Source organism: Martes martes (genome assembly GCF_963455335.1).
Source record: "Martes martes genome assembly, chromosome: 1".
Taxonomy (NCBI): Eukaryota; Metazoa; Chordata; class Mammalia; order Carnivora; family Mustelidae; genus Martes; species Martes martes.
Window position 1 is genome coordinate 205525918 of NC_137888.1, and position 21579 is coordinate 205547496.

At 38.6% G+C, this 21579-nt stretch overlaps 3 protein-coding genes across 3 annotated transcripts in view; 1 reads left to right on the forward strand and 2 right to left on the reverse strand.

The window, feature by feature from the left end:
- The window catches only part of LOC308340084 (olfactory receptor-like protein OLF4), a gene marked incomplete at both ends in the record, with an annotated part of 133927 nt that overhangs the window by 13313 nt on the left and 99035 nt on the right, over window positions 1–21579 (forward strand). The gene's annotated exons all lie outside the window — the stretch shown is intronic.
- Window positions 624–1577, reverse strand: LOC308351399 (olfactory receptor-like protein OLF4; the record flags this gene model as incomplete). The annotated part of the gene is made up of 1 exon (XM_080816997.1): window positions 624–1577. One exon carries the CDS (start codon window positions 1575–1577, stop codon window positions 624–626), a length of 954 nt encoding a protein of 317 aa, XP_080673123.1.
- Window positions 17114–18094, reverse strand: LOC308340141 (olfactory receptor-like protein OLF4; the record flags this gene model as incomplete). The annotated part of the gene is made up of 1 exon (XM_080799320.1): window positions 17114–18094. The coding sequence occupies exon 1, from the start codon at window positions 18044–18046 to the stop codon at window positions 17114–17116; it is 933 nt and encodes a 310-aa protein (XP_080655446.1). The 5' UTR covers window positions 18047–18094.

The following is a 21579-nucleotide window of genomic DNA, read 5'->3' on the forward strand; positions in this document are numbered from 1 at the left end:
ATTATAATTTCTCTTGTGAGTGACTATGGGAGGCATGGTAGACACAAGCTGTGTAATAGAATAGGATCCTAATGTGTAGAAAAATCCCCATGATCAGCTATAACCATCAGTACATCAAAGTCTGCATTCTACGGAAGAGCATTTAAGGTAGTGATATACGATGAAATGATGTTCACAAAAGTGAAGCACAGTGATCTCAGATTTTTCTGTTATAAACTTAAATAAATAGCTGTGGTGGCCAAGAGTAAATTTTCCATAAAAGTAGTATAACTCATGACTGTTTTTTTTCAGTAACACAAAAGAAAAAGTATTCATTATAATATATCTCATTTGAGAAAAAATTATTCTTAGCAGAACCATTTAGTCCTTTGAAATAATGAGAATTTCCAAATATATCACAGATGATGTTAGGAATAACTTTGAGAGAATAGGAAACGACAAAGGGAAAATCTTCTGGGTATCAAAGATAGCACAAAGTTTAATAAGGTAAGTAAATACATTGTATGAGAGGCCACACAAAAAAGAAGTTACAGGAAATAAAGAAGGAAGTTCTTCCACAATCTTCATAAAAAAATCCAACCTCTGATTCTAAGGCCTCAGACTCTGCAATCACCGCAAATTCTTCAGCCCAGGACAATTGTCCCTTTCATCATTGCCATCCCAGAGAATCTAATCAGAGCCCTCTTTATGTCTTTGTTCCTCAGGCTGTAGATGAAAGGGTTCAGCATGGGTGTGACCACAGTGTACATCACCGAGGCTACTGCACTTGCATGGGAGCTCTGGGGAGCAGCAGAGCTAAGGTACACTCCTAGGCTTGTACAATAAAATAAGGAGACAACTGAGAGGTGAGATGCACAGGTGGAAAATGCTTTATACTTGCCCTGAGCTGATGAAATCCCACATATGGAAGAAATTATCTTAGAGTAAGAGTAAAGGACGCCAGCCAGGGAAGCACCACCCAGCAGCACAGCTGCAAAAAACACCATCATGTTATTAAGAAAGGTATTAGAACAGGCAAGTTGGATCATCTGATCGAGTTCACAGAAAAAGTGGGGGATTTCCATGACTGTACAGAAGGACAGCTGCAACACCATTAGGGTTTCTGACAAGGAATTCAGGATGCTTATGATCCAGCACACCAGAACCAATAATCCGCAGACATGGGAGTTCATGGTGACTGTGTAGTGCAGGGGGTGGCAGATGGCCACAAAGCGGTCATAGCACATCACAGTCAGGAGTAAGAAATCTAATCCTTCAAAGAGTATGAAAAAAAACATCTGGCTTAGGCAACCTTCATAAGTTATCACTTTGTTCTGAGTCTGGATGTTCACCAGCATCTTGGGGACAGTGGTGGAAGTAAAACAGATGTCTACAAAGGACAGGTTGGCAAGGAAGAAATACATGGGGGTGTGGAGGTGGGAGTCTGAGCTGACAGCCAGGATGATGAGCAGGTTCCCAAGAATGGTGACCACGTACATGGAGAAGAAAAGCCCAAATATGAGAGGCTGCAGTTCTGGTTTGTTTGATAATCCCAAAAGAATTAATCCTGAAATTTGGGAATCATTGTCTGGTCCCATGTGATGGTCGTGATGACTAGAAAATAGCACAAGAATGTTTAATTTTAACACAAATAGGTATTAGTAACATGGCAGAAATGTTATAATTACAATGACAGTGGGGAAAAAAGCAGGCATAAATGAAAAGAGTTGGGGTGTTATCTTTATGGGAGCTCAGGAAGACCTAAAAGAAGGTGACCTTTGAAGGAAGACCTTAGGGAAATCTTCACAAAATACATGAGTTTATCTGGGGACTTCTGTGTCCTGCTGGAGAAAGAGCCAGTGTGAAGACCCTGAGGAAGGCACTTATTTCAGATGGATATCCAGTACTGAAAATGGAGCCAGTATGGTCAGGAGAAGAGCAAGAGGGAGAGTGATGAGAGGTGGTGTTAGGTTGTTGAAGAATGAGATGGTCTCCTCGCTGCAGCTGAGACTTCCAGACACAGGGAGTCCTTCATTCACATGGTATTCCTTGTACTTATTAATTTGTTTCCAAGGAATTCTGTCAGTAGAAATGGACCCCTTCCTGGGACACCTGAGTGTCTCAGTTGATTAAGCATCTACCTTTGACATGATCCCAGGGTCCTGGGTTGGAGCCCAGTGTATGGCTCTCTGCTCAGTGGGGAATCTGCTTCTCCATTTTCTCTGCCCCTCCCCCTCACGTTTTTTTTTCTCTCTCTCAAATAAATTATAAATAAATAAAATATTTTTTCAAAAAATGGATCCCTTCCTTATTTATAAGTGTTGGTTAACATTCTGGGATCCCTATTTCAAGAGTTTGGTTGGCACACTATAGACTCCTAGGGCCATGTGACTACCAGGCTCTTCTCACCTCCAGCTACAATATTTAGGAAAGAAATGGTACTAGTTAGGCTCTCAAATTCAAATGATCATTACCCTAAAGAATACAGAAAAGTACCCAAATTATAGGTGGTTAGACTCGCATAAACAACAAATGTAATTTGGTGCTCCACTTTATATGACCATTTTGTCCTGTATTTAGAGAACTATAAAAATCTAAAGAGAGACAGAGAAAAGGAAGGGGGAGAGAAAGGTCTAATAAGCTCAGGTGGTGCCTGAGAGATTGTGATGGTGAGAAAATGTCCCTGAGTGTGGCTGCATTCCAACCCTAGATATATGCCCTTGATGCCCAGAATAACTAATAAAGCAGCAAACCTCCCAATTTCTCCAAAAGAGAAAAGAGTTATGTATTTATGATGTCAATTCACCTTCATGTATGAACATCCTCTAGAAATATGAGTAAAATGAACAAATTTACAATTGACAAAAGGAATTATACAATGTATAAAATAGTAGTTATTTATCAAGAAGAAATAGTAAAAGACTTTTATAAATGATATTAAATGCAAAATTTTGGAATCGGTGAATGAATTTTGAATCTTGGTTCTACCATATGTTAGCTTTTCGAATTTGGAAGACAAGCAATTCATTCTAAAATGTTAATATTCTCGCTTCCTATTCATCCTCCTAAGGTGGCTGAAAGATTGAGTCAATATACGTAAAAAGTTGAGCATAGTTCCTTCCTGTTAGTGTATGAATGGTTATTCTCTTTGTTTTTTGTTTTTTATATGTGTGTGTACATACATGTGGATTTGTGTGTTTGCATGTGCACATATGCTTGATCATAATGTAAAACGTATGTTTACTATGGACAGTTAAAAAAAAGTTGGAATCTACTGCAGTAAGGGGAGAAAATGGTTTAATAGAGAGCTAGTGCCTGCTAATGTGGGAAAAACTGTATGAATGAAGAGTCTATCAGAAGACCAGACTGCAGTGGGAAAAGGCAGTCAGCATGGGTGCTGATGTTACATCAGAGCCTAGGGAGCCCGTTCTGACTGATCCACTGGCTTCATCATGAGGTCCACCTCAGGCCCCTGATCTAATTTTCATTCCTGTCACCATGCCCTATTTATTTGACTATGTGGCCTGAGAGTGGATAAGGCTGACTTTTCTCTTACTTTCCTTGTTGTCATTAGTTCCTTTGTTATCTTGAGCTTTGGGGTTTGGTCTTTGTTTGACACAGAATCCAATGGGTATGCACTGTCATGTTTCTCTGTTCTTCATCCAACATGCAGAAACCTTCCCAGAGAATACTCTGTAAAATCTGACAAGTTCCATGACAATCCATCCCATCTCTGTATATGATTTATCCTCAAAGACCCTGGGGGCGCCTAGGTGACTCAGTGTGTTAGGCCTCTACCTTCAGCTCAGGTCATGATCCCAGGGTCCTGGGATTGAGCTCCGCATCGGGCTCTCTGCTCAACAGGGAGCCTACTTCCCCCTCTCTCTCTGCCTGCCTCTCTGCCTACTTGTGATCTCTCTCTGTCAAATAAATAAATAAAATCTTTATCCTCGAAGACCCTGTAGCATATGAACACTTAGTTCCCTGTTATCCGTTATAACCTATGCTGCAAAGGAGTAGGGGTCTCACCTGCTTTGTTCACATCTTTATGTATACAAAGGTGTGCATTTGTATAGAAACAAGTTTTAAGAAATGGGAATTCATTAAATTGAAAAAATGGTAGGGAAAATAATATTAAATATGGTGGATTCAAATAACACTTCAACAAAACTGTACAATATCTAACACTAACATCTTACAGAAAAGATATAAAAAAGCAACAATCACATCAACATGGTCTTTAATTCAGGATGAAATGGCTAAAAGTTTGGAAATAAAATAATGGGAAACTTTCTTTTAAATACACAGTGCAGGAAGCAGTAGCTCAAGTTATAATTTGACTGTATGTAGCCAAAAATGGATTCAATCAAGCTTACAAAAAAGATGGAAGGGATCTTTAGTTGAATACAAAAGAGCATGTTTCATACAATGACAGGATGTGATTGGTAGTTACAAAACATTCTTTTTTTTTTAAATTTTTTATTTCTTTTCAGCGTAACAGTATTCATTTTTTTTTTCAGCATAACAGTATTCATTGTTTTTTCACCACACCCAGTGCTCCATGCAATCCGTGCCCTCCCTAATACCCACCACCTGGTTCCCCCGACCTCCCCTCCCCTCCCCTTCAAAACCCTCAGGTTGTTTTTCAGAGTCCATAGTCTCTCAAGATTCACCTCCCCTGTCAATTTCCCTCAACTCCCTTCTCCTCTCCATTTACCCTTGTCCTCCATATTATTTGTTATGCTCCACAAATAAGTGAAGCCATATGATACTTGACTCTCTCTGTTTGACTTATTTCAGTCAGCATAATCTCCTCCAGTCCTGTCCATGTTGCTACAAAAGTTGGGTATTCATCCTTTCTGATGGAGGCATAATACTCCATAGTGTATATGGACCACATCTTCCTTATCCATTCATCCATTGAAGGGCATCTTGGTTCTTTCCACAGTTTGGCGACCGTGGCCTTTGCTGCTATAAACATTGGGGTACAGATGGCCCTTCTTTTCACTCCATCTGTATCTTTGGGGTAAATACCCAGGAGTGCAATTGCAGGGTCATAGGGAAGCTCTATTTTTAATTTCTTGAGGAATCTCCACACTGTTCTCCAAAGTGGCTGCACCAGTTTGCATTTCCACCAACAGTGTAAGAGGGTTCCCCTTTCTCCACATCCTCTCCAATACACGTTGTTTCCTGTCTTGCTAATTTTGGCCATTCTAACTGGTGTAAGGTGGTATCTCAATGTGGTTTTAATTTGAGTCTCCCTGATGGCTAGTGATGATGACATAATACCTATTCTCCTGAAGCTGTTTCAAAAAATTGAAGCAGAAGGAAAACTTCCAGACTCTTTTTATGAAGCCAGCATTACCCTGATCCCCAAACCAGGCAAAGACCCTACCAAAAAGGAGAATTTCAGACCAATATCACTGATGAATTTGGATGCTAAGATTCTCAACGAGATCCTAGCAAACAGGATCCAACAGCACATTAAAAAGATTATCCACCATGACCAGGTGGGATTCATCCCTGGGTTACAAGGATGGTTCAGCATTCGCAAATCAATCAATGTGATAGAACAAATCAATAAGAGAAGAGAGAAGAACCACATGATCCTCTCAATTGATGCAGAAAAGCTTTTGACAATATCCGGCATCCGTTCCTGATTAAAACGCTTCAAAGTATAGGGATAGAGGGAACATTCCTGAACTTCATCAAATCTATCTATGAAAGACCCACAGCAAGTATCATCCTCAATGGGAAAAAGCTTGCAGCCTTCCCGTTGAGATCAGGAACACGACAAGGATGCCCACTCTCACCACTCTTGTTCAACATAGTATTAGAAGTGCTAGCAACAGCAATCAGACAGCAAAGAGAAATAAAAGGTATCCAAATTGGCAAGGAAGAAGTCAAAGTCTCTCTCTTCACAGATGACATGATTCTTTATATGGAAAACCCGAAAGACTCCACCCCCAAACTACTAGAATTCATACAGCAATTCAGTAATGTGGCAGGATACAAAATCAATATACAGAAATCAGTGGCTTTCCTATACACTAACAATGAAAATACAGAAAGGGACATTAGAGAATCAATTCCATTTACTATAGCACCAAGAACCATAAGATACCTGGGAATAAACCTAACCAAAGAGGTAAAGGATCTGTACTCGAGGAACTCCAGAACACTCATAAAAGAAATTGAAGGAGAAGGGAGTTGAGGGAAATTGGAAGGGGAGGTGAACCATGAAAGACTATGGACTCTGAAAAACAACCTGAGGGTTTTGAAGGGGCGGGGGGTGGGAGGTTGGGGGAACCAGGTGGTGGGTATTAGGGAGGGCACGGATTGCATGGAGCACTGGGTGTGGTGAAAAAACAATGAATACTGTTACACTGAAAAGAAATAAAATATTTTAAAAAAGTAAAAAAAAAAAAAAAAGAAATTGAAGAAGACACAAAAAGATGGAAGACCATTCCATGCTCTTGGATTGGAAGAATAAATATCGTTAAAATGTCTATACTGCCCAGAGCAATCTATACTTTTAATGCCATTCCGATCAAAATTCCACCAGTATTTTTCAAAGAGCTGGAGCAAACAATCCTAAAATTTGTATGGAATCAGAAGAGACCCCGAATTGCTAAGGAAATGTTGAAAAACAATAATAAAACTGGCGGCATCATGTTACCTGATTTCAAGCTTTACTACAAAGCTGTGATCACCAAGACAGCATGGTACTGGCATAAAACAGACACATGGACCAGTGGAACAGAGTAGAGAGCCCAGATATGGACCCTCAACTCTATGGTCAAGTAATCTTCGACAAATCAGGAAAAAAAATACAATGGAAAAAAGACAGTCTCTTCAATAAATGGTGCTGGGAAAACTGGACAGCTGTATGTAGAAGAATGAAACTCGACCATTCTCTTACACCATACTCAAAGATAAACTCTAAATGGATAAACAACCTCAACATGAGACAGGAATCTATCAGAATCCTAGAGGAGAACATAGGCAGTAACCTCTTTGATATCAGCCACAGCAACTTCTTTCAAGATATGTCTCCAAAGGCGATGGAAACAAAAGCGAAAATGAACTTTTGGGACTTCATCAAGAGCAAAAGCTTCTGCACAGTGAAGGTAACAGTCAACAAAACAAAGAGGCAAACCACGGAATGGGAGAAGGTATTTGCAAATGACAGTACAGACAAAAGGTTGATATCCAGGGTCTATAAAGAACTCCTCAAACTCAACACACACAAAACAGACAATCATATTAAAAAATGGGCAGAAGATACGAACAGACACTTCTCCAATGAAGACATACAAATGGCTATCAGACACATGAAAAAATGTTTACAGAACATTCTACCCTAAAACAACAGAATATTCATTCCTCTCCAGTGCACATGGGACTTTCTCCAGAATAGACCACATACTGGGTCACAAATCAGGACTCAACCAATACCAAAAGATTGAGGTTATTCCCTGCATATTCTCAGACCATATTCTTTGAAAGTGGAACTCAACCACAAGAAAAAGTTTGGAAGGAATTCAAACACTTGGGAACCAAAGACCATCCTGCTCAAGAATGTTTGGATCAATCAGGAAATCAAGAAGAACTTAAATAATTCAGGTGATTGGTATTTAAAAAAAACAGGTCTAATTTCAAAATATAAAATGGTAGAAATGATGATAATTAGGTATGCAATAAGATGGCAATATGTGTAAAAAGTAATTCTTACTATAGGATGCAGAAGAATTTCTTTTTTTTAAAATTTAATTTTATTTTTTCAATGTTCCAAGATTTATTGTTTATGTACCACACCTAGTGCTCCATGAAACATGTGCCCTCCTTAATACCTACCACCAGGCTCACCCATTCCCCCACGCCCTTCCCTCTAAAACCCTCAGTAGGATGCAGAAGAATTTCAATGTTTAAAAGCAATGAGGGGAACATGATGTAACCAATTGATAGATTGGACCTCAAAAAATACATTTAAACACAATACAAGGATTAAGTGGAAAACAGCAAACTTGGTAAAAAAAATTACCATTCTTAGGGGAAGGGAGGGAAAGCTGAAAGGGGGAATCAGAGAGGGAGACAAACCATGAGAGACTATGGACTCTGAGAAACAAACTGAGGATTCTAGAGGTGAGGGGGCTGGGAGCCTGGGGTAGCCGGGTGTTGGGTATTAAGGAGGGCATGTGTTGTGATGAACACTGGGTGTTATGTGCAATGAATGAATCATGGAACACTACATCAAAAACAATGCCACAGGCCCCTCCCCCAGAAGACAAGCGCAAAGAACAAAAGGACAAGCACCACAGGGTCCCCACAAAACTATAAAACCTCAACAACAGGGGAAAGCAATATATTAAGCTCCCGGTATTGCCCCCAAACCTGTATATTTCATATATACAACTTCCTTCCTTCCTTCCTTCCTCTTTCTCTCTTTCTTTCTTTCTTCATTCTCATGATTCTTGTTCTTTTAAGTTTTTAACCTACTTACCATTACAACTAGAGGTTTAATACAACATATTCCATAATAATTTTTTAACTTGAACTTTTCTCATACATATACCTGTGTTTCTTTTTATTCTTTTAAAAAATATACATATAGATATAAGCTTCAAGGTAATCCTTTTCCCCAATTCAATACTACCCCTATATATAAACCAGTTTAATTTCCCTTTATTTCTGGAAAGTTGAATTCTTTAACAAAATAACAAGTTACACCCGAGAAGAACTGAAATAACCTTCCTTGCCCACATCTAGGGTTGATAACCACCTTCCCATTCTTCTGCCAGTGTTCTGTGTATTTGTTTTTGTTTTTTTTTACTGTAAAAATCCTATTCTAGGGTTCATTTTGACTGTGTTTTTCTTTTTTTTTCTTGTCTTTTACTTTTGTTGGCCTTTTTGTTTGTTCGTTTTTGTTTATGTACCTTATAAGTCTTACTTTTGGGGCTCAGTTTGGCTGGGGTTTCTCTTTTTTTCCCCTCTTTCTCTCTCTCTCTTTTTCTTTCTTTTTGGCGATGACTTCTGATTGCTCCAAAACTTTCCAGGGTGCACCTTGCCTAGATTGTGATTGATATATTCAGCTATACATCCCCTCAACTACCTCTCACCAAAATGACTAGGAGGAGGAACACCCAACAGAGGAAAAATTCAGAGACTGTGCCCTCTGCCACAGAACTATTGGACATGGACATAAACAGTATGTTGCAAAGGGAATTCAGGGTAACAGTTATCCAAGCAATGGCGAGGTTGGAGAAGAGCATTATTGGCAACTTAGAATTTCTAAGGGTGGACGTGAGGGCTGATCTGGCAGTACTACAAAATGCTATCAACGAGATCCAATCTAATCTAAATACTCTAACAGCTGGAGTAAATGAGGCAGATCAAATTAGTGATCTAGAAGACAAACTGATACAAAAGAAGGATCAGGAGGAGGCCTGGAACAAACAGCTTAGAAGCCATGAAAACAGAATTAGGGAAATAAATGACGCCATGAAGTATTCCAACATAAGAATTATTGGGACCTCTGAGGGGGTGGAGAGAGAAGATGAGAAGATAGTTGAAGAAATTCTGGATGAAAATTACCCTAATCTGGGGAGGAACAAGTGTTTGTGTCCTAGAGGCAGACAGGACAGCCCCCAAGATCAATGATTCTAGAAAGACCTCCAGACACTGAATTGTGAAATTCATGAATCATAATTTCAGACAGGAGATGTTAAGGGCAGCTAGGGGGAAGATATTCCTTACATACAGAGTAAGGACCATCAGAATAACATCAGAACTGTCCACAGAAACCTGGCAAGCCAGAAAAGGGCTGGCAATGTGTATTCAGGGCACTAAATGAGAAAAACTAATGATGTACCAAATGGTGGCTAACAGACCATAATAAAAAAAAGAGAGAATGCAATCAAAACACAATAAAAACCACATAGATCCCAGTACATGAAAGCAATGTACTTGCAAAACCAATCTGCATATAGGAAGTAAATGGCAAACAAAGTAAAAAATATATTCAGCCTCCTTAGCAATATAATAGTTGCCAAGTAATGCTCCTTGGTAAATCCCTTCATGCACGTTAAGTAATCCCCCTCACCCCACCACCTCCAGTGAATATCAATGGGAGAGATGATACTGTGAAATGTATATCTCAAAAACAGCTGTCACAAGGTAGTATTTACTTCCATGGGTCTGGATCCTTCCTCCCCACTCCCCGTATGATTACTGTTTTATTGTTGCCCTTTTCTGTTACATGGGGTGTATACATCAAGTAGTAAAAGGTACAATACATTCTATAACTGAGCACCTCTTTCTGTAACTGAACAGGCAAAGAAATTACACTGAACATCAGCATCTGACAGTATTTTTTGGAAAAAAAAAGTGACTAAAATGGGTTTAAATCAATTAACATTACTAAATCACATCTAATATTTGATACTGCATGATTCAATACAACTATGTAATACTACTATACAAAATCTGTTAACATCAAAGAATGCAACCAAAATTAAGACAGCAAACAAAACCTATATAACTTTTTTTAACAGAAAAATACTTTTGAAATATGCATGTTACTGCCCATTCTTTTAAAGAAAATCTATTGCAAGAAAAGTTATCAACCTCCAGAAAAATCACACATAGCATACCTAAGCATTTCCCCAAAAAGTGTACAATATGCAAACTTGGAAAATACAAAATTGAAAAAATTTTAAGGAACAGGTGAGCTTCATATTTATAAGAATGTGAAAAGAAGTTTTTTAGCACTATTGAATAAAAAATTGTCTTTTGATGCAAAGTTCATGAATTGTCCTCCTGTTCAGATCACACCTGACAAAAACACTGTCTGGATCCTTCTAATAAATACAGAACAAACTAAATAAACCCCATCTGAAAAATTTTTAAAAAATGCTCTCCCTTGATTGCTCACACCTCCAAGCCTAAAACTCTGTTTTCTTACTCACCTTAACTGCAAAACTCCTTGAATATGTTCTGATTTCACTGGAAGCCCTTTATACTTCCCATTCCTACTGCTGTCTCATCCAGCTGGACTTCCCACCATGTATGATCAACAATGGTCCCCGTATTGTTGAGTCCAAGGAACACATCTTTTAAAAAATAATGCAAAAACAATGAATACTGTTATGCTGAAAATAAAAAAATAAAAAATTAAAAGAATTATTTTTAAGCCTTGTAGTCAACTCAGCAAACAAACATGCAATCCTCTCTTGGCTCTGGGATAAGCCAGTTAAGCTCTCAGGTGACCTCAGATAAAGGTTCCCAGGTTCCATTCTCTCTGACACTTTCCTGAAATACCTGCTGAGCTCTGAGACTCACCTAGATGGGGTATGTCAGATGAAAATCTACGTGTGGAGGTCCAAATTTGTCTGTGGATGGTTGATGATGGAGAACAAAGCTCTGTTCACAGACAGGACAGCAGGAAGGAGTGAAGTATGGGTTCTCCACCCGAGTTAGGAACCCCAAATTAGTAACCATGTCTTGTCCCACACAAGGATTTAATCATGTTAAGGGACTTCAGCAAAGGAGATATTTGCAGCTCCCTGTGTCTGCTCATTATGCACTGCTACCATTGTTTCTACCACCTGGGAGCATATTATTTCCCCATGGGCCACTGGTCTGGACAGAAAGGAAATTTTTTCTTGCCAATTCTCTGTTCCTAAGAGAACAGATTAGAAGTCGGGTGAATCCAGTTTTTCTTACTTCTTCTCCAAGATCTTGCCTGCCTTACAGAACACTAACTTTCTTGCATCTTATCCCAATTTTGAGTTTGTATTTTCTCCAAATCTAAGACTGAACCTGCTTCACCAGGTCTCATGGACCTTTGAAGAATTGTCTTATGGCAGAGAAGATGTCCTGATATCTCTAGAAAATTGCTATTCCCCTCTTCAACAAGAGACAGGGGTACATTACTTTGCAATAAATAGATGGTAGTATACCCTTTTCTTTGAGATGCTTCACTAATCACGTATCATGCTGATAAGAGAAATTTAGAGCTGCCATTTAGTGCTCCATTTAAAAAAATTGTTAATTATAAGATATTTAGATCTTTTCACACACCTTACAATGAGTTTGGAATCCTGTGTGGATTGTTTTATTTCATTTGTACAGAATTCCTCTCTGTAATGTCTGTACTATAATGAACCTTAATCTACACTTGTAAAAGTAGGGCTCAGAAGAGTTAAATGAGCTTCCTGGAGTTATGAGCTGAAGGAGGGATGAACTTTGAATGGAACTCCACCAAATATTTCCAGTTCTCATGCTCTAGGTCAGTGGTCCTCAACCAGGGGCAATTTTTTTCTTCCAGAGAACCCTTGACAAGATATGGAGAAATCTTGGTTGTCATAACTAAGGAGGTGCTAGTGGCACCTAGTGGGTTGAGTCCAGTGATGTCTCCCCATATCCTACAATGCACAGGATGGCCCCCATCACAAAAATTTATCTAGCACAAATGTCAGCAGTGGAGAGGTTGAGAAACACTATTCTAGACCAGAATTTCTCCAAAATTAATGTGTATTTGAATCACTTGAGGATGCTGCTCAATTTCAAATCTGATTTGGTAGGGTGTGGATGAGGCTCAGAGATCCTGTAATTAAAACTGTTGCCCAGTTGATACTAATGCCACCAGTCCTGATCTATGGACCAGTCTTTGAGTACTAAGGCTGTGGTTCAGTGTTGAGTCAGGGATAGTTGTTTTTAGACCTTCTCTACCAAGAGTCCTAGTTCACCTCGGTTCTGACCTTAGGTGGTCACGTGATGGACTCAGTAGGTGAGCTTGTACATGCTCAAGTTTTTTTTTTAAATTAATTTCTTTTCAGAGTAACAGAATTCATTGTTTATGCACCACACCCAGTGCTCCATGCCATATGTGCCCTCCATAATACCCACCACCTGGCTCAAGTTTATGCATGCCTCTTGAATATTTCCTTCCTGAGCTGTGTGGCCTCATGGGTAGGATGATGCCAGATGGAAGACATGCATAAGACGAAGTACGGGGAAAGAGTGTGGAGCTTCCATGCCTTCTCCAGGTATACCACTCTACCAGTCTCCATGTGTTCAGCAGTCTGAAGGCTCACTGAATCATTCTTTTGAGCTTTATGGAAACTTCATGATATAGACACAATTGGTTAAATCATTGGCGATTTGTGGTTACACTCCATTTCCAGCCCCTTTCCCATCCCAGGAGGTCAAGGCATGGGAACTAAAGTTCCAGTTCTCTAATCACATGGTTGGTCCTGGCAAGGAGGCCCTCTTAATAGGTACTTTCCCAAAGTCACCTCATTAACCTGATGAAAGACATCTTTATGGCTCTCATCATTTAGGAAATTCAAAGTTTTAGAAGCTCTATGCCAGAAATGGGGATGAAGACCAAATATATATTTTTATTATTTTTTATACTATATTTATATTTTATATTTATAAATATTTATTTTATATTTGTAAATATTTACATTTATATTTTATATTATATTTATATTATTTTATGTATTTTTTATTATAAATTGCAATATCACAGTTATAAATGTAGTACTTGAAGAAGCCTTGATTGGATTCTGTCAGAATGCTTCCAGTTCTCACTCTGCAACAGTGGTTCTCAACCAGACATGATTTTGCTCCTGGAGATATTTGACCATGTCTCAAGCGATGTTGCTGAATACTTATAATCCATGAGACAGCAAAATTACTTATCCAGCCCCAAGGGTCAACAGTGAGAAGGTGAGAACTATGATTCTAGACCAACACTTCTCTACCTTCACCGTACATACAAATCACAAAAGTTCATAGTTAAAATGCAAATTCTGATTCATCACGTGTCCAGTGGGCCCAGGGACTCTGCATTTCAACAACCTCCCAGGTGGTGTTGATACTGCAGGTCTTGGTCTGCAGGACACAGTTTGAGAGTAAGGCTCTGTTTCTGAGTTACAGTGATGTGTAGGCAGTTTTAGGTCTTCTCCACCAGGAAACTTCTGTGTTCGTAATTTTGAAAGAAAATGTTTTCAGGTAACTCTATGGGTTTTGATAAATTCTCTGGTCAAGTCTTTTTAAAAAATTAAGTTCAGTCAGTCAACATATCGTAGTACATACATTAGTTTTTGATGTAGTGTTCAATGACTCATTAGTTGCATATGACACCTAGTGCTCACCTTTTTTGTTTATTTATTTATTTTTATTTTCAGTGTAACAGTATTCATTGTTTTTGCACCACACCCAGTGCTCCATGCAATCCGTGCCCTCCCTAATACCCACCACCTGGTTCCCCCAACCTCCCACCCCCCGCCCCTTCAAAACCCTCAGGTTGTTTTTCAGAGTCCATAGTCTCTCATGGTTCAACTCCCCAGTGCTCATCTTTTTAAAAATTTTTAAAAATTCTGAAAAGATTTTATTTACTTTACAGAGAGAGGGAGAGAGAGGGAGGGAAAGAGAGAGAGAGAGACAGCAGGGAAGGAGCAGAGGGAGAGGGAGAAGTAGATAATCTTCAGCAGATTCTGTTCAGAGCACAGAGCTTGATGGAGGACTTGATCCCAGGACCCAAAGATCATGAGCTAAGATGAAATAAAGAGTCAGAAGGTCAAGTGTCTTAGCCACCCAGGTGACCCTCAAGTCTTTATATGAGGGCTCTTGGCTGGCATAAAAAAATTTATATTTGAAACGGACTTTGTGACAGGCACAATAAGGGCTTCTGAAGAATCTCTACATCCTAACCCAAAGAAATGTTGAAAACATTTGTTTACCAAGCCTGGAGAATTCAGCTAGTATATGGAGTAAAGCTGCTAATCACTGATCTTGATATAAAGAGATTAGCCTGGAATATCCAGATGGGACTAGTGTCATCACAATGGTCTTCTAAATGTGGAAGAGGGAGGACTGAGAATTGGAATCTGAGAGACATTTTCAGACTCTTTCCTGTGGGCTTGAAGATGGAAGAAAGGCACCAGACAAGAAAGGCAGGTAGCCACTGAAAAAGTGAAACAGGAAAGGGAGTCAGTTCTCCTCTAGAGTGTCCAGAAGGATTGCAGCCCTGCAGACTTCTTACTTGTAGCCCAATGAGATCTATTTCAGGCTTATGACCTTCTAGAAACAGGATAAATCATTGTTTTAGGCCACTCATGTGGTCATTCATTACAACAGGAATTGAATACATTTGTTCAGAAAAATATTTTTTCTAGGAAGGGAGTTTGAGACTTTCAACTCATTTAGTGAACTTCTTCTGGGTAAAGGCATTTGGTAGTGAAATCTCACTTTACCTGGAAGGGGAAAATCAGTTTAAGTTTGGGGGCAATTCTGCCCCATTAGCTGGACAGTGATTTCCCACTGCATAAATGTAAATGTGGTTTTGAATCTGAGGTCCTTGAAATTTTGAGATAAACAATTCCTTATTAAAATTAAGGTTACTCATTCTACTTTAAATGTTTGTGTCAAAATTCTACATTCTTCCTATTTTATGTTGATTCAAAAGTTTATTCTTTGTATTTGTATCCTCTCCTTTTTTTAGATTTTCTTTCAATACAGTAGATGAGATTTAAATAATTCTATATATGTCTACATAAATTGTGTGAATGTGTTTATTTTAGAGAAAGATGTATACAAGTACACACACATGTACATACTCACACTCCTAACCTTGAACGTTTCCTTTGGACTCAACAAAGTGCTTCTGAATATTTATTTTAGGTGGCTGAAATGAAGACAGACTTTGTTAGAGTACCTTCCAGATCACCAAGAGAAGCTGGAAGGAGATGCCTCTTTGCACAAGGGTTGTAACCTGAATCACATGAATGGACAGGAATTCAGTCTCTCTAATGAATCATCGTTTGATCCTGAAGATATTTATGGATGATATATAATGGATGATATTGATTTTATTCAATCATTGCCCATTTTATGGTTATGACAAAATTTAGAAAAGAGGAGATATTTCATTTAGAAGGGAAAAAATAGTCCTATTTCTATGCAGTGGAAAGAGGAAGATGAGTCAGTAAAACACCGTAAACATGCCAACCAATTATTTACCCTGAGAGAGGAGCCCAATTCTTGTACATGGACACCAAACTGCATACTTCGGTGAGTACGAGTATTTTATGACAGCATAAAATGAAATACTTTGCTCAGTAATACAAAGTATAATTTCAACTTTTCTTCATCATATTTAAGATCTTCCCTGACTCAAAGGCCATGTGAAGTTAATGTATTTATTCTAATATGTGTTTCTGTGTCTCCACTTGGAGACATGTACTTGGTATTCATTTTGCCCATCACTGTGGTGGGCACAGTGGACACAGCTTTGGGGGAGAACATGAGCCCAATAAGGAAACTGGAACAGTGACTACCTATAGGAAAAACTATAAGTTTTTCTACATTGTCAGGATGAGCAGTGAGGCAGTGATATACAAAGTTTTGGTATACACAAAAGAGAAAAACTGGGATCTCATACTTTCCTTTATTATAAAATTATATAAATGATCAAAGTTATCAAACTAGTATTTTTTTCTGTATGAATAATATGACATAACTATTCTTTTGTAAAATAAGAGAAAATTACTTGGGATGATATATGGTCTTTAAATAGAAAGTATTCTTTTTTTTTAAAGATTTTTTTTTTCATTTACTTGACAGAGGGAAAGAGAGGGAGAGAGAGAGTGAGCACAAGTAGGGGGAGCAGCAGACAGAGGGAGAGAGACAAGAAGACTCCCCACCAAGCAGGGAGTCCAACATAGGGCTCAATCTCAGGGCCCTGGGATCATGACTTGAGCCAAAGGCAGATACTTAATTGACTGAGGCATGTAGGTGACCCAAGTAGAAAATATTCTTGAGAAATCCATGGTACTCCATGATATAAATGAGAATTTCCAAATATTTTTGATCAAGAGTGGAAAAAAACGTTGAAAAATATATTATGGGGAAAACTGTCTGTATATCAGATAGAGAAGAAGGTTAATAAAGTGAGTTACTTAAATATACAGAGAAGTTGAATTCAAACAAATGGAAATTCCAGGAAATAAATAGAAGAAGCCAATTCTACATCCAAAGTCTGATCAAAGAATATCAGTTCCTGGCTCTGAGGCTGTGAACCCTGCAATCATGGGCACTTCCTCAGCCCCAGGATGATTGGCTGTTACATCACTGGAACCCCAATGATTGCTTTCAGAGCCCTCTTTATATCTTTGTTCCTCAGGCTATAGATGAAGGGGTTCAACATAGGTGTGACCACAGTGTACATCACGGAGACCACTGCACTTGAGTGGGAGCTCTGGGGAGCAGCAGAGCTAAGGTACACACCAAGCAATGTACAATAAAATAAGGAGACAACTGAGAGGTGAGATGCACAGGTGGAAAATGCTTTATACTTGCCTTGAGCTGATGATATTCTACATATGGCAGAAACAATTTTAGAATAAGAGTAAAGGATCCCAGCAAAAGGACCACCACACAGCAGGACAGCTGCAAAATACATCACCAAATTATTAAGAAAGGTGTCAGAACAGGCAAGTTGGATCATCTGATTGAGTTCACAAAAGAAGTGGGGGATTTGGAAATGTGCACAGAAGGAAAGCTGCAGCATCATTAAACTATGTAACAAGGAATTCAGAACACTGATGATCCAGGACACCAGAACCAGCAGTCCACAAAGCCAGGGGTTCATGATGACCGTGTAGTGCAGGGGGTGACAGATGGCCACAAACCGGTCATAGGCCATCACACTCAGGAGGAAGATGTCTGACACAGCAAAGAGTATGAGAAAATAAATCTGTGTGACGCAGCCTACATAGGTTATGACCTTGCTCTGAGTCTGGATGTTCCACAGCATCTTGGGGATGATGGTGGAGGTGAAACAGATGTCAACAAAGGACAGGTTGTCAAGGAAAAAGTACATGGGGGTGTGGAGGTGGGAGTCTGAACTGATGGCCAAGATGATGAGCACGTTTCCAAACATGGTGATTAGGTACATGGAGAGGAAAACCCAAAATATGAGAGGCTGCAGTTCTGGATCTTCAGATAAGCCCAGAAGGTGAAACTCTGAAATTTGTGTATCATTTCCTGGTTCCATGTGGTGAAGGTGACTTCAAGGACAGAAGCAAACAGCATGACTAATTTTCACACAATCTTGTATTACTCTCAGTTTTTAAATGCTACTTTTAAAATTTTATATTCTAGAAATTTACTTTAATATGTTGTGCATAGATATGGTACACTTCAGGGGAACCTCTACACCCCCATAGTTCTGGAATTTTTGCTCTACTTACTTTTTTCCCAAACATAAAATGAGTGTTGTCTGCATTTTAGGCATTGTCTAGGCAAGGACTAGGGGTGGTAAAGAATAAAAATCCTTAGTATTCACTGATGGAGAAAAAAATACATTAACAAATAAGAAAATTAAAAAGCATTTCAGATGGTGGCAGATGGTATGAAGAAAATGAAAGCAGGGGTAAAGCATAGAGTGAATAGGGCATGCCATTTTCCTGGGTATGTAAGACATTCCGCAAACAAGGTGATATTGGAATATAGATTTCAAGTAAGACAGAGGGATAGATGAAGGAATATGGGGGAAGTGTGTGTCCATCAGAGGGAATGGCCAGTGCAAAATCCTCAAAGAAGGTACTTGTTTCTAAGGTTCAAGTCGAAGAAGCAAAGTCAGTGCTGCAAGGGGAATGAACAGGAGGGAGACTGAGGAGAGATGTCATCAGACATCCTGAGGAGGAAAGTGGCCTCTCTACCTCTGGACCCTCAAGGCACAGGGATATCCATGTCCACACTGCCTCTCCCACTGCGCCTACTGTATTCATCGTATTGCAAAGGCATCTGATGAATTGAACAAGATCTCCTTCTTAGGGTCCTCTCTTGATTCAGTTCTGGCCCCTGTATTGTGTCACCTTGGGAGTTATGAGTCCTGGCACCCTTTTGTGGGGACTGCTCACACTCTACAAGTCATACACACAGTGGACACCATGGTCTTCTGGGTTGTGTTATTCCCCTTTCTCAGCCCCGACCATCCTGGTTATGCTAGGGATGGATCCAATGCAAGTAGGCCAGATCAGTGACTTTCCCCTACAAAATGCAGAAATGCCAATTCTTAAGCCTCCTATGGACAAATTATATATAAAAATATATATTTATGTATATGTGTATATATATAATTCATTAATTTATTCAGTGTTAATGTCAATTTCACAGAGTGACTGCTGCTCATGCTTTTGAAGGTCTTTTGTATTCCTTATCATTAAATTGCTATTATTACAATGTTAGAAAAAGTATGTTGAGATTGTTAAACTCAATGTGTGTTTCTAATTGGGTGTGATATATATGTACACCCCCCTCAAATTAGCAATGGGATAAACCAACACTTCCCAAAAGGAAAGGTACACAAAACAACAAAAGTTGGAGGTTTTTATATCAAGCATAGAAGACTTATTTTTCCTGTACCTCCTGCATCATTATTTGCCTGACTCTTTTATATGTGGCCTGATAGGAGAAGAGGTTAGCCCCTTTCTCCCTTCTCTTATGTGGCATCTTTTTTTTTTTTAACTTTCTACTAGATTATTTATTTTTTAAAAAATTTTTATTTATTTTTTAAAACTTTCTTTTCAGTGCTCCTGATCTACTAGATTATTTATAATCAATGTATAATTTCAGTAGATCTTTTTTTAAAAGATTTTATTTATTATTTATTTGACAGCCAGAGATCACAAGTAGGCAGAGAGGCAGGCAGAGAGAGAGGAGGAAGCAGGATCCCTGCTGAGCAGAGAGCCCAATGCGGGGCTCGATCCCAGGACCCTGAGATCAGGACCTGAGCTGAAGGCAGAGGCTTTAACCCGCTGAGCCACCCAGGCGCCCAATTTCAATAGATCTTTAAACAATTACAGTTCATCTCCATGTAGTATTAACTTTTCTTCTCTTTTGATTCTTATGCCAATTTCAACTTTTCTTTTAATTCCATCTGATCTTGGTAATGTTGTTCCAATATTAGTTGATAAATATATATCCTTCCAGCAATTCCAAGGATGCTAGTAAAAAGCAGTTTTGGAAGAGTCAATCTCCCAAACATTTTTCAACAAATCCCATACAGTGCTTTTGTCACACTGTGGCTTTTGAAAAATTGCAGCCCACATCCAGGAAATATCTTCAGATCTGCTGCACTCAGTGGCAGACACAAATTTCAGAGGTCTTATGTGGCATCTTTTTATTGACATTCTTGGGCTTTGGGTATTTTTCTATCCTTTGACAAACCCAAGGTGCCCACTCTAATCCTCAAACTGGATTTCATCCAACATGCAAAAGGGTCCACAGACCATGCTTTATAATCCTGCCCACACCATGACAATTCTATCATTTTGTATTCAATAATTTGCTGTGGGCATCATATCGTACACACATTTATTTCATTGTGCTGTCCTCACTGTTATGAAACATGATTCAAAAGTGCATGGAATTTACCTTCCTGACTCACTTTTGTTTTTTTCACCAAGTTTTGTGAATATATGTGCTTAATATAAAAAGACCTAAGAATATAAAAAGTTAGAGAATGAAAAAACTAGGTTAATCTAGGTTTAACTAGGTTAACCCAAACTAGGTTAAAATGTAAAATGAGTAGTTTCAAAACACCTGTCCTAGGCAAATCTGTATGAAAAACCAAAATGAATTGAAATGGGATATAAAATAGCAATCATCAATGATATCAGTGTGGATTAATAACTAAATTGGAAAAAGCTTATATATGAAGAATATAGCATGTAATATTCCTAGAATGTTCTGGCTTATGGAAGATCCTCAGTTTTTATTTGTTATATGTGTCAGGAATTAGGTCTCATTGTATAAGGACATTTATCATACAGCAATGTTGTATTTCTATTTTGTTGGACAAGGTTGAATTGCTAAATAAATATTGGTGTAAAAGAATATCTGTTTGGAAGAATATGAAATCAGTCCCCTCTCAGATCTTACTAATACTCAGAGGATTATGGCCTTGGTATTACTGTAACCTTAGCATATATTAGAACATTAATAAAACTACACAAAAAATTGTAGTTGGGAAAAACCACTTAAATAGAACAAGAAACTCAGAAGTAAGTAGGTAGACACATTTAAATAAAATGTCAAATTTTTATGGTCAAAATATGTTCCAAAAGTCAATTGAGAAATAAAGATCTGAATAAATCATTTAAAATGATGATAGTGTTTTAAAAATAAAAGAGGGAGAAAGAGAATAACATATAGGCATATAATAATAAAAACCAATGAGAATGGTCATCAAATACATGAAGTTGGCTGAAACTGAGGGATAGTTTAAGAACAGCAAGAAACATCTTGATCACCAGCAGCCTGGGGAACAAACTTATGGAGCTGTTACATTCTTTGTGGTTGGAAATTTTAAACTGGTGGCCAAGGGGTTACTGTGAATTTTCTGGTAGAAAAGTAAGTTGTTACAAGATTGAAGTCAGAACCTGAAGACAGCTGTGTTCCAAATACTGATATTTTTTACCTCATGGTTTCTCTGTCTCTGCGCCATGGACATGCTGGACAGATCTTGTCCTGGGGCGGGGTGACTTGTAGGGTGTTTAGACATTACTCCCATGCACCCATTTC